The sequence below is a fragment of the Sminthopsis crassicaudata genome, chromosome 4 (genome assembly GCF_048593235.1).
Source record: "Sminthopsis crassicaudata isolate SCR6 chromosome 4, ASM4859323v1, whole genome shotgun sequence".
NCBI lineage: Eukaryota > Metazoa > Chordata > Mammalia > Dasyuromorphia > Dasyuridae > Sminthopsis > Sminthopsis crassicaudata.
In genome coordinates, this window is record NC_133620.1 from 414,259,332 (window position 1) to 414,273,912 (window position 14,581).

The 14,581-nt window shown below is 33.9% G+C and overlaps 1 protein-coding gene across 3 annotated transcripts in view; it reads right to left on the reverse strand.

Annotated features, from left to right (window-relative positions):
- Positions 1-501: 501 nt before the first annotated feature.
- Positions 502-14,581, reverse strand: part of PLPPR5 (phospholipid phosphatase related 5) — a 173,602-nt gene continuing 159,522 nt past the window's right edge. For all 3 annotated transcript variants that reach the window (XM_074262763.1, XM_074262764.1, XM_074262762.1), the window contains one exon: positions 502-2,571. In XM_074262763.1, the coding sequence (XP_074118864.1) occupies positions 2,539-2,571 (33 nt within the window). In that variant the 3' untranslated portion in view covers positions 502-2,538. The remainder of the gene's footprint in view (positions 2,572-14,581) is intronic.

A 14,581-nucleotide genomic window follows, 5' to 3' on the forward strand; every position in this document is an offset into this window, starting at 1 on the left:
CTAGATCAGATTTTTCACAGAATTGTGCTTTTGTACATACTTGACATTGAAAAATTTAAGATATAATTCAATATGTCTTGACATGATAACATGAAAGATCAGTGATTTCAAAAGAATGCACCAATGCAGAATGCAATTTATGATTTAGTAGATTACAGGACTGTAGATTTAGAGTTTAAAGGAATTTTGGGGGTCATCTCAGATGACTCAGATGAGGAAACTGAGGCCTTAAAAAGAGTTACTTGCCCATGGTTACATGGGTAAAAAATTGGTAGAACTGGAATCTGAATCGAGTTCTCTGACTCAGATACAATAATCTTTTCCCCTGAGTCTTGGAGAGTTGCATACAGAGACTAAGTGACTTACCTAGTATCATATCACTAGCTAAGTTTCAGAAATGGGATTCAAATCCAGGTTTTCCCGTTGAAGCCCAATAGTGTAGTAACTACTCCATGAAGTTTTTACTTAATGGATAATGTTGATCCTTCTCACACATTGCTATCAAGTGGAAACAGATGGACAAAAGGTTTGGTCCTTGGAAAGTAGAAGCCACAATAGAAATGACCTGACTTAACCTTGCTGATATTTATTATGGCTAAGAAAGTATTCTGATTCTCCTCTGCTTCCTCTACTCCTCCAAGATTGCTGGGGAAAGGCTTAGATTTTAATCCCAACTGCACTATTTGTTAATTATATGTCCTATGAAAAGTCACTTTAAAATTTTCTGAGCCTCAGTGGATATTAATGGAGATATTAATATCTATCCGATTTAACTCATAGGCTATTGTGGGATCAACTGAGTTAATCCTATCATGGATTTAGAGAAAGAAATAACTTTGGAAGTGATCTAGTCCAACCCCCACAATTATATGGTTGAAGAAAATGACCCAGACAGGATATTACTTGCCCAAGTTCATCCATTTAGCACTTTGAAATTTTAAACAACCCCACAACTATAAGAGACAGTTTTGGAAAATGTGTTCTAACATAAAAATAGTTATATTATCAAAACATCATACTATTATTGAATTCTTAGATTAAAAACAGAAATACTCCATTGGTCAGACATAATGAACTTTCACTTCCAGCAATGATCAGGGAAAGTCACAGACTTTGTTTCTCATTGAAGAAAAGTCTTTATATCTATTTGGAGAAATTTCAGAGGGAATCAAGTCTATTCTTATCATGTTGTCAAGATCAAAGAGCTGTCTTACAGTAAATTCTTGCTAGTTATGTAGGCCAAAGATATTTCACGAGTATCTACGATGTCGAATTTCAAATTCTTTGCTAGACAAACAAATGAAGAGTGAATTTTCTTATAGGATATTCCATCTTCATTGAACAAAGCTTCCTTCCAGATGTAGCTCAGGTGCTACGAACTCTGTGAAACCTTTCCTGATACTCCACTTGCCAGTGCCTTCTTCCTCCTCACATCATGCTATTTTTACTTCTCTGTATATATGACATATCCCTAAGTAGCATGTAAGCTCTTTGAGAGAAGGGATTGTTTTATTTTTCTTTGCATCTCCAGCACTAAACACAATGCTCTGAACATAGGAAGTGCTTAATAAATGCTTCTTAATTGAACATAATGGAATTTTACCCAGCCTGAATATGAACATCTTCTTTCTCAGTCTTGCCACCCTCTTGCTCAAAATACAAGATATATGTCAAGATGAAATGATAACCACCTTTGTGACTTTTCATATAATTTCAATGATGTACAATTGTGTACCTATTTTCCATTTAAATTACACAGAAACTTTGAATGGTCAATATACAAGATGGGGCCTTTAACCTACTCTGAGATACTGCTACCCACACAGTATTGGCCAGTAAAAGTCATCACTGTTTTATATTCTTATTTCAACTATCCTACATACAATCTGCATCCCAACAAGCCCTACAGTTAACATTTCAACCACAATTATCAGGAAAAATCCAAATAAATATATTTTAATTATGATACATTACTCATTACAGTAAAAAAAATGGGCATTTTCCCTTCAAAAGCAGGAGCACCAGTCTGAGAATGTTCAGGAGGAATGGTATTTTAAGTGAAGTGTACTATAATATAATGTGCAAATGTTATTTGAATATATAACATATTTTTAAAAAAGAAATTTTACACACAGAAATGTTTCAATTAAAATGACTGTGCTAAATAAAAGGGGTAAAGACATAAAACTCCCTAAACTTTTTGACTGTTGTAAACTAAATATGGCATACTGCTGAATTAGATAACACAAATTATTGAAAAGCTCAACTAAGCCCATATAATGGGTTTTTCATATAAATCTAGTGAGCATATAATTTGCTTTTCATAGTTGAGATGGTTTTGTGGGACTATAACATGAAATCTGAATACTTAAGGAGCATCTTTTCAAAACAAAGGTGACATAGACTTCAATATTGTATGAATGATCAGTAACCAGACATTTTTATAAACTGATCCTGCTATCAAAAGACTTTGGGACTCATGAATGGACTGTGAAAAGGGATGATGTCCAGTGCAGTGAAAAAGCATCCAGTTCGACATCATGTGACTTCTGCGAAGGCCGTGATGTGGTTCTGTGAACAGAAGAGAAAATTCAGAGTCAGAATCATGGGAACATAAGCTTTTTTGGCATTTGGTTTTAGAACTTTTAAAATGCTCAGCCATGAATAGATAGTATAATATAAAAGGGGTCATAGATATCAACACATAAAATTGGATCTTATGGAATTTTAGTATCAGTGATATATCTTATAAACAATTTATTTTTCCTTGTTAAAATAAAGTAGTATTCCATACCTATACCATTTATAGTTAACATTGAATTCTAGAGGAATAAAAATGGCACTGCCAGACAACTTCTGATACTGGTTTTCAGTGTTAATAGAATTTTAATGTTGTTCTATGTTGGATTTTAAGATTAATTGCTCCCTGTGAGACAGATGGCAGGGAGTGAAGTGGGGAAATGCTGGGATTGAAATGATGCTTGCTAACTGACAAAAAACTACTCCACACTTTGTTTTGATGCATAATTCAGAGTCAGACTTTTTGTTTGCAAAGCTTTAGTTGTTTACATCTCATGTGAAATTCTTTACAGTCTTTATAGGTTTTCCTAATTATTAAAATTATTTCCCCATAGATTCACATATGTCAAAGCTAGATCATACTTCTTAGGCTATTAAAATAAAAGCTTGTTAGAATATATTTGGCAATGAAATTAATAGAATCCAATTATTAGCTCTTTCCTCTTCTCTAACAATACATTTAAAAGTTTTGGACTTTGTTTTTTCTCTTATGTATAAAGCACCAGTTGTTTTCTGTTGTAAAGGCTAACTAATGATGTTGTTCCCTCCAATTTCTCTTGAATAATTTTTACCCTTTGAATTAAATGCTCACTCCATAAACAGGAAAATGCTTTTAGTCACTGAAATGTTAAGAGAAAACCATTAACCTTGTCCTTCTTTACAAGGTACAAAGATAGGAGGTTTATATACATATTTAATTTGGACATCAGAAATTTACAGTCACTGTTGGACAAACTTTTTATTTGTTCCTTGTAACTCTGGAAACAATGGAATTTTGGAGAAAATAAATGTTGGTTCTCCAAATAGTTTTCATATCATATTTTTGCAAATCATAAAAAAAAATATTTCACTAAAGCATAATGAGAAGTATGATGTCTTCCATTTGGGTCTTTTGAAGAAAAAGATAGAAAAGGAAAGCATTTAAACATATTAAAGACACTGAAAAATTTTAACATATTGTTTTTGAATTTTAAAAAATTGAGCTGGGTGAAGGGGAGAATAGGAGTTCTAGATTTATGATTTTCTTGCTTCAGAAAACTCCATATGTAAAAACTTCCTGCATCAATATAAATTGGTAATTTAGGTTTAGAAGATTGTCTGGTACATTATGTTAAATTGTAGCTTATGATCACAACAAACTTATGGATATTTGACTAGAACTGTGATTTTATTGGCATAGGAAACTCCCAATGAGGAAATTTCTCTCCCAGTGCAAATTAGCAACTACTTCTTCATCTTTAATGGAATGGAAAGGTATTTAATAAATACTTTTTTATGCCAAGCACTGCGCTAAGTGCCATGGTTGTAAAGACAGTCCCTATTTTCAAGGGATTGTCATTATAGTTGTGGGAAACAACAAGTCACCCAAAACAAAGCTCAGTTGATGGACTAAGGAAAAGGGGCTATGGTAAGGTGAAGGATCTTAGGATGCACAGTTGGGAAGAAGAAAGAGACCCTTTTGGGATCTTAGTAGGAAAGTTTTTGGAGTATGGTCTGGGACTTTATGGCTTGTCACATAATATGTGCTACAATTCAGACTGAACCTGTAATGTGTGACTATCAAAACATCTTTTCTTTATTATCTAATCTTTGCAACTTACTTAAACTTAAAAGAAGAAACTTATTTTTCTGCTTTTCAGTAGAGAATCTAGTCCATGATTGAGAAGACATAGTCAACTTTCCTGGTTCTATCATAAACTCCTGACATAAATGTGATGATTGATTTTTTGTGTAAGTGCTTTTCCAAATTGTTAATAATTTATGACAAAAAATCTGAGAAAAGTAACTAGATATCTGCAAGGTGCTCTGAGTTCTCTCAAGAAAAAGATACATGTAGCTTCGAAAAGAGCTGGTCAATCAAAATAGTAGCATGTCCCATAAGTTGTGTGAAAGACCTGATAGATTAATTGAACATGAAAGACTTCATATTGACTCCATTTGGTCCAAATTATCATCAAATTAAAACTATCACTACGGGCCATGTTTGGTATCAAAATTGGACAGAAGTTCATACAACCTGTCTGATTGGGCAGTGTGTGATAATGAATTACAAGCATTTGGGAGGATATCAGAGGAGAGATCATGGACAGGAGGGGAGATTGGAAAATAGAGCAGAGCATAAATGAGTGCTGCTTCATAGCACCATCTCCTCAGGATCAGCATTTTCATCAGTGACCTAGGTAATGAAGTATTGGATATACTCATTAAGTTTGCTGCCGATGATAACATGCTGGCATGGACAACCAGCACCCTGGAAGACAGAATTAGAATTCCAAATGACCTTAATAAATCAAAAAAGCGATCAAAACCAAACCAAACCAAACCAAACAAATTCCAAAAAGACAAGTGTGAGCAGTATAGCAGGAGAAGGAAAATAAATTGCATGCACCTAGAAAAGGGATAATGAGTTCTTTACAAATATGATCGATAAAGATTTTGAAGTTTCAATGGGTAAAGTGATAAGTTTGTGAAATAATGGGGTTTAAAAAACAAAAACCTTAATGATCATACTGTAATGTTTTTGTCTACATCTACTGACACATCGTTATTATAATATAGGATGGAGAGATATAAAAGCAGTAGTTGTGACATTTTAAAAACCTCAGTATTTTAAAAAACCAAATGGCAAGTATGTGTTCTGGACATAAGTTAAGTGAAACCCCTTGGTTTTTCATTTGTCTCTCCAATCTGCACCTCACAGATCCTAGATTCCCTTTGGGGAAAATAATTTTAGGGTCAGGATCAAAATCTCAACTAACCAATTTTATATACTGAGATCACTTCTCAGATGATTTCCCTTTAATTGCTAGTGGAAGTGTTATATTTGGGATATATCTTTTAAAAAGAAAGTTCATAACTCTGAAAAACCAAAAGATAAAAAAAGTTTATGAAACCAGATGAATGGAATTGGGGTGATTCCTTTTGGAAGAGATTAAGGTAAGGGGAATTTTAATGTCATTCAAACACATAAAGGTTTCTTACAAAAATATAATGAGAATTTCCCCCCCTTCAGTGAATTCTTAGTGGAAATTCCAGACTTGTAATCAGCCAATAATCCGTTAATAAACACAGAATTAAAGCATTTTAGAGAGTTAGAAAGACTTTTGGAGATCAACTGATCCAAATCTCTATAGTGGCAGAGTTATTATATTTTCCTTTTCTTTCCACAATTAATTCCATTTTAGAATAAAGCTGTATTTTTGGTACAAATGAGAAATTATACCTAAATACCTATTTTTCTTTTCTCTCTTCTATTCTTTTGCAAAGTAAACCAAAAGAAAAAACAATTTGCTTTGTCTCAGAGCTATGATTGCCAGATGAGAAAGTCTTTCTGTTTCTCTGAAACCTAACACATTTCTAAAGGCAATGAATTGACAATTAGCTGTCAAATAGCATGTTTATATATTTTTTTTCTGAATTCCATAAGTACTGATGGGAAAGAGTCATATTCAGAAGTCCACTTGACGTAGAGAGATATATATGTTTATATGTCTTCACGCCTAGCCTTTTGGCTTAATGTATGAGATAACATTTTTTACTGACACATTCTAAAATGTAAAAAAAAAAGGTTTTCCTGGACAAAATAATTTTGATTTTACAGATAAGGAAAATAAGGCTTAGATATTAAATGACTAGTCTATGGTCACACAACTAGTAAGCATCAAAGCTGAGATTTAAACAAATGTGTCCTGATCCCAAGCCCACTTTTTATATAATACATTGTCTTTAAAAGTGAAATTAATTCTCAATTATCTTGGAATTGTTTATTTGGGTTTTTCACTTAACACAGTATGAGAGGAATAAGTAGAAACTCCTCAAATTCCTCTTCATATATCAAATTTTTTAAGCTATGCATAATAATGTATTTGCTTGTTTTAACGAATGAATGAAATGACAAATTTGAAATATTTTTGCTTTATGGAAATTGTGCAGAAAGAAAAAAAAAAAACATAAACAATGCCATGCCTATCAGCAGTTTTCTCAAACAAATCAATGCCAAAATTACATTTGGTCTTTTCAGATCATCTTTCCTAAAAAAATATCCTCCAGGTAGTATCAACTGGGAAAATTTGTGTAAGCTGCCTTACAATAGATTTCCCTTTTCAGCAAGCCATAATACAGGCCACAATGAATGCAATTGTAAACCTTGTGAAAATGCAAACAAATATGAGGCACACCAAAAACTCATGCAGAAATGTTTAAATCAGACACACAAAAGGTAAATGGTGACACCATTTTCGACAGTTAAAAATGAGGACCAATTATTAGTCCATTTAGGGAATTATACATACTAGAGAAGAAAGAGCATGAACTGAATAAAAAGAACCACAGAATATTTTAAATGAACCATTCTTTGAGAGTAATTCATCCAAATCCACAGCAAATAGGGAAGCAAAATGCTAAGGCCTAATCCTTGAGTGCAGGGATCCTGGGGATGGAAATGACCACTTTCTTTGTTAAAAATAGCTTTAGTATGTAGAATTGCTCATTGCAAATCCTCTAATGTGTCAATCTTCTAAAAATGCTAGATTGTGCATGAAAATTCCTTTTCCTTATTTATATTCTGTGTTGCCTTTTCCTGAACTTACAAACTCTCTCTAGTTTTTAAAATCATATTTAAAAACCACAAAACTGACATTAATTATGCCATGAAAATTTGGCTATGCTTTTTTATCTGACAAGACCTGCCTCTCACTCATTTCATTTTTTAAAAATAGAAAAATGAAAAGAAGACTCACTAGGGAAGTGATTAGAATTAAAGCATAAGGGAAAAAATATTTTAAAAGGTATAATTAAAGGCAATCAGAAATGAAAAATACTATGTTGAAGAAATGCTTACTTATACCCTTTGAGCAGTTAAACACCAGGGCAAAATGAAATAAAATTGTGTGGCTAAAAGTGGAAGGAGAAAATGTTTCTGCCACTCCATTTCCTGGACACACTTTTACTATGATCCAAACCCTGCACAGAAGGATGTGATTTCCTTTCTTTGCCTTAGCTTTTTAACTCAATCCACACATTTAGTGCGCTCTAGCGCACATACGTTTATTGCCTTAATTGAAGATGTTCAAATTGGTTTATTCCTGTGATCCAGCTGAAGAATCTAGCCAGACAGTCTTTAAAAGAATTTCCCTGTGATGTTTCTTCTTGAAAATTATCAGTATCTTGGGTCCGGGATACCTATAATATTTTATGAATCATTAAATTATACTTAAATATTAACTCATTATTTTATCGGATGAAATTGTAATCAGATTTCTATATCATAGTCATATGAGACAAAAGACTTAGCTTGGCTAGTCTTCCATCTTGCCTCCATTACTGCTGTCAGAAATCAACTCCACTTTTAAGTTGAAAAAAAAAAAGTAGATGGCATGGATATACTTACAATTAATTACACATCATAGTGGTATTATTTGCAGCATCACTGATTGATACATTAAAAGATCACTCCTCAGAAACACCCAATATTTATCTATGGCGTCATCTTTATAATATTATAATAACTGAAACTGCTCCTAGACTCACAACCCTAAACTTTGGGTGCACTTGTCACCCTTTATCACAGATGATCTTTTCCCTGCGGAAACTTAAAAGACTCTGAATATGATAAGAGGTTTAAAAAAACCCTTAATAATATTTTCTTGTTATAACTGAAAGTTCTTCATGGGGAAGCAATCAGACCCAGGGCCGCTGCTAAAGCTTTCTGGCAGATTAAGTAGTCAGAGCATATGAAATAGAGCCATTCAAGATCATCACACTTCGCATGCTCTTGATGATACAGACAATAACCCCATAAGTTTAGGGCTTTGCCAACCTCTAGTTTTTTCCATTGATCATACCTTCTATGATCCTGTTATTGTCACTTGTGCACTTTTATTGACTCACAATGTTCTGGTTTTACATAGCTGTTGCTGCTGTTCAGTCATTTCCAACTTTCTGTGAACCCATTTTGACATTTTCTTGACAAAGATACTAGAATAGCTTGCTATTTCTTTCTTCAGTTCATTTTGCAGATGAGGGAAATGAGTTAAATAGCATTAATCGGCTTGACCAGAATCATACAACTACAGTGCTTTATCTGCTATATCACTTAGTTGCTTGACTAAATAAGATCACACACACAGGTGAGCTCCATGTCAAATATACCTGTTACATTTTATTAATTCAACAAACATTCTATGCCCCATAGCATAACCAGGGATCAGATTTTGTCATGATATGGAATTGTACTAAATGGTTATTAACATGGAATAATGTTGCAATTAAATGAATCATTCTTGAAAGAGCAAATGATTTGGAAGATTTGGTTTCACTGTGTTCTCAAAGACAACAAAAAATGTTTCTGCTCAACTACAATAAGAATCATCACTTTATGAAATATTTTGTCATCTAGAATACTTGCCAGGGACATAAATGTAAAGGAAAACTATGGCTATAATAGCAATTTATGCATAGAGGAAGACAAAACACAGGCAACAGGTCATGTTCTCAGTGACATTAAAGGAAATTTTTATCAGGCCAACATCTTTCTCTCAGAGATCCTTGACTATAACAATAAGACACATTATTTTGTTAGCTATTTGGTGATATTATTTTGAATGCTTCTAATAAGCATAAGCCAAAAGAGCTTGATTAATTTAGTATGGGGTATAGAGACAAGGGCAATTCTATGCAGAACTTGATCAGATTCTCCAAAATAAGTGTAAATACTTAAATTCAAAACAGACATTTTTTTGGACAATATGATTTAAGCCTATGGACAAATACAGAGTCCAATCCTAATATCAAGTCTGAAGTGAGGAAGTAGCAGGAAGAATGAGAATTCCACCCTAAAAAGCAATTATGGTGACAAGGTTTATAACTATTCTTGATGAAAAATTTATAGCTGCATAGAAACTTTTAAGTTCAAACAAAGGAGTTAAGAAAAACAAAAAAGTAAATAATAAATGAAAAATCATAAGAACTCAAAAGCTTTTGGTGATCCCTTTATTTACTGATCCTAGTATTCAAGGGCCTTATAAACCAGTTTCTACCTATCTTTCTATGCTTAACCTATGCTACTCCCCAGCTGGTACTTTATGTTTCATAATAATTGGATTATTATCTACATTCACAATTTTATGGCCCTTTATTATTGTGCCTTTTCTTCTCTCATACACGGAATAGAGTCATATTCCTCTCTCTCATTCTCAGTGTTTTGAATTCTCTCTTTTTTTTTTCTAGAATCAACTCAGATTTCACCTTTTCTACTGAGAATTCTTTAATACACTTTACCCAATCCTAAACTCCTAAATCTTAAATTTCCTCAAATTTCTCACAACTCTTTTCAAGATTTCTCCATTGTACTTATCTTTCTTATTCTTTTTTTTTCTATTTTATTTTATTTTATATTTTTTTAAAATAGTTTTTATTTACCAGATATATGCATGGGTAATTTTTTTCATGGTATATTATGTATAGCATATTAAAACCACAAAGGGGAAAGTTATGATATAGAGGATATGATATAGGATGTGATATTAGGTAATTGTAAAGGAAGTCTTCTCATTCTGAGTCACTACAGCCTTCTGGAGCTGATAGGATAGGCTGGAGATTGGTTAAGTAGTTTTTTTGTTTGTTTTGTTTTTTTCTGAGGTAATTAGGGGTAAATGTCTGAGGCCGGATTTGAACTCAGGTCCTCCTGACTTTAGGGCTGGTGCTCTAACCACTGCACTATCTAGCTGCTGGTTAATATCCTTGATGCATTCAAGTACTTGGGTAAATAGAGTAAAGCGCCTGCCAATAAGAGTGAGTTTCTGATCCTACTTAATTTTGCACAATGCTCTGAATATTCATCAAACATTGCTTGAAGTGGAAACCTTGAGCATGAACTTTGGCTAACAAGGCAGCAGTGCCACCTAGTGGTAGTAGTTGCATGCAAGGCATTCTGCACTAAGCAGCCTGCAGGGGGAGTGACTGGCAGCAATAATCCAATTACTTTTATTTCCGGTTGTGAGAGAAGAGGGGACTTGCCAGTAATTTTTGCTTGCTCCCTTGGTTCTAAAAACCACAGAACCGGAAATTCATGCATCAGGAATATAGACAAGGATACAAAGTTTATTTTGCATTAAACATTGGGCGGATCTATGACAGAGGGAATGTGCTAGCTCTTGTGGAGAGAAGCATAAGGGGCAGACCTTGTCCTCAAGGAGCTTACATTCTAGTTGACAAGTTGATGAAGATGATGTGAATTTTTTGTTACGGAGGGGACTCCTTCCAGAAATACAGATCCAGATTTATCTCCGGCTGAGAAGATATGTCTAAGGGTAGATAAGAACAGATTGCTGAGGGGTCAGCTAGGTGGCGCAGTGGTTAAAGCACCAGCCCTGAAGTCAGGAGGACCTGAGTTCAAATCCCACCTCAGACACTTAACACTTCCTGGCTGTATGATCCTGTGCAAGTTACTTAACCCTAATTACACTTAACACTTCCTGGCTATATGATCCTGTGCAAGTTACTTAACCCTAATTGCCTCAGAAAAAAAAAAAGAAAAAAAAGTATGCTGGAGTCAACTAAAATCAGCTCAGGAAGACTAATAAAGATAATTCTCAATGTGAGCATTTATATCTTGGAAATCAGCAAATATTACATACAAATCAAGACATAATTTTTTATTTTGTTGATTCTTCAGACTTTTAAAAAGTGGTCAAGAAAGTGTTAATAACACAATTTAACTATAAAAGTATGTGATGAGGTTCCTCCTTCCCCCAAGCCCCCAGTTGGTTGTTAAACATTTACTAGTATCTCCTGCTTAAAGGTCAGCTGATTTAAACAGGGCCACAAAACTGTTAAGCAAATAGAGGCAGGATTTTAATCCATTTCAAAAAAGCTTGAATATTGGTGTTGGAGACTTCTAGCAAGAAAAAAATGCATTCTCTCCTAAGGTATTTTGTACAGTGCTAATGGTTAGAATGATTTCCCTCCAATGTGGGGGAACTCAATCCAGCTCTTGTAATGGTATCCTCAATTCTGGATTTCTCTACCATCAGATTGTCCAAATACTGACATTTTCCCAGCTATTTAAAAGCCCCCAGAGACACGGCTAGCTGGTTAAGTTGGCCAATCAGCTCTTCCCATCTTGACTTAATTACATTCACACTTTTAAAGATATCTCAGAGCTTAAGCCATCTAGTTGAAATTCCATTATGAGTTTAAACTTATTACCTTAATTGAGGTGGTAGGGTGTAACCCTCTCCCTTATACTTCCATCAAGTCTAAATCTGCCTTGCAAATTTCTTGCATAATTCCTAGTTCTGATCTTTGTAGATAAGCAACATAAAACTAATCTTTCTTCCTTAAAACCATGCTTCAAATAACTGAAGACAGAAAATAGGAAGGTTGGTGCCATTTGGGAACATAAGATCATAGCTTTAAAATTGGGAAGGACCCTCAATTTCTTAAACTGTGGTCATATAACTGAATTATAACTATGATTTATTATCAGTAAATATTTGATTTGTATGCTTATTTTATATATCTATGTACTCTGAATCATTTAAAAATTTCTTGGGAGAAAAGGGGTAGAAAGTAGGAAGAAGTCCTGATGTAGACCAATCCCATCATTTCCAGATGATGAAACAGAACCGTTTGTAATGGATAGCACCTGGACTTAGAGTTGGCAAGACCTGAGTTAAAATTCTGCCTCAGATATATATTAACTAATACAATTAGTTAATATATAATTAGAATATATAAATATATATTTATAATAAAATATTTAAAATAAAAATTATATAAGTATATAATATAATATAATTAGTTAATATATAATAATATATTAAGTCATTTATCCTCTCTAGACTTCTCTTTCCTCATCCATAAAATGAGAGTTGGAGCTGAAGGGCCTCTAACAGTCTCTTTGAGGTCTAAACCTTATGATTTGTTCAATATTATATTTCTCATCTCTTTTTAAAAGTAAACATCCTCAGGGCCCTTAAACTAATATTCATAAAACATGTGCCAGAAGCCCTTAATTATCGAGCTTGTTCTCCTTTTTGCACTCTCTCTTTCTCACGTCCTTCTTAATATGTTATACTCAGAAATAAAGATCAATCTCCAAATGTGGTTTGACCAGGTCAGAATTTATTGGATCACATACCTCCTCAATCCTGGTCAATGTATTTTTATAGCAGCTTTACTTTTTTCTGAGAGGATTATAGGATCATTTCCTTTGAGTGACCATGAACTGCTTTGAGAAGAATAAAAAGTGTTTTGAGGCTTAATTTCATCAACAGTGGCAAAGATAAATTAGAAGCACCTGGACAAATTCTTTCATTTGGACTTTGTGGATAACATCTTGTTTTAAGTTTTGTTTGATAGTGATAATTAAACTATTACTTAAAAAAAAAGTTAACTCTTTAATTGCAACTATCAAGATTGGTTTGATGGGAATGATGGGGGAATTTAGAAATTGCTAAGCAAAAAACAGGATTTACCAGAAGGATAGTTCATTGGTCGCTAAAAAGTAGAGTTGAATTCCATCAAAAATAAAGTGGAAGCAAAGCTTAGAGAGACAGGATTCTTGGCTCAGTAAGAAGACAGATAAAATTCAGTTTTATGCTGATAGGAACAATCCAAAGCACTTTTATAATGCCCTTAAGGCTATTTATGAACCAAATATCTATGGTGCATCTCAATTACTCAGTACTGATGGAGCTACATTGATTAGTGATAAGGATATGATCCTGGAGAGGTGGGATGAATATTTCCACGAAATTCTCATCAGACTGTCATCAACTAAAGATGAAACTATTGATCATATATCTTAAGTTGAAGTCTCTCTCTAGCTAAACCCCCTACTGAAAAAGTTTTGAGTGACAGATTTCTCTCATGTGGCAATGCACTTGATGCTAATTCTATTCTAGCCAGATTAATAAGGCAGCAGATCCACTACTCATACAAAAAGCTGACTGAAATCTTCTGGGTTGCATGGCAAAAGCAAGTTATCCTCCAGGAGTTCAAGTATGTCTCAATTTTTTTTATAAAGGAAAAGAAAATAGCTTGCCCTGGGACAATCACAGAAGGCTGGTCTGTGTGTGTGTGTGTATTATATGTATGTTTGAGGGAAGCTGCAGAATGGGTCAAGCAATTGTTGACATGGTGTTTGATGTCCAACAACTACAGGAGAAAAGGCAGGAGCAGAACACAGCTCTGTACACAATTTATCAATCTGACCAAGTTTTTTCATACTGCCAATCTTGATGGCTTCATGGAAGATCGTGGCAAAATTTGTTTCTCTGGAGAAGTTAATCAGTATTATTTGCCAGTCCCATGATGGTATGCTTGCACAGTTCTGGATAATAAAGAATGCTTCTCTGCTTTCCCAGTCACCAGTAGAGTGAAGCAGGACTATGTGATTGCTCCCATGATTTTTTAGCATAATATTTCAGTAATGCTTTCAAATGCCTTCAACAGGGATGAAAATGGCATCAGGTCAGCTACCACATTAATAATAAATTATTTAATTTTAAGTCTTTAAGCCAGGACTAAAGTAAAGGAAAAGTTGGTATATGACTTTTTGTTCACAGATGATTCAATGTGATTTCTGAAGTTGAGATGCAACAGAATATGGATTGATTCTCTGGCTCTTATGTTAATTTTGGACTGTCAATTAATACCAAGGCAGCACTGCACCATCCATATGTGGGACCATCAGCTACAGCAGATGGAGACATTTTGAATGCCACAGTTCAATTCACTTACCTTTGCAGTATGCTTTCTAAGAACATACACATAAATT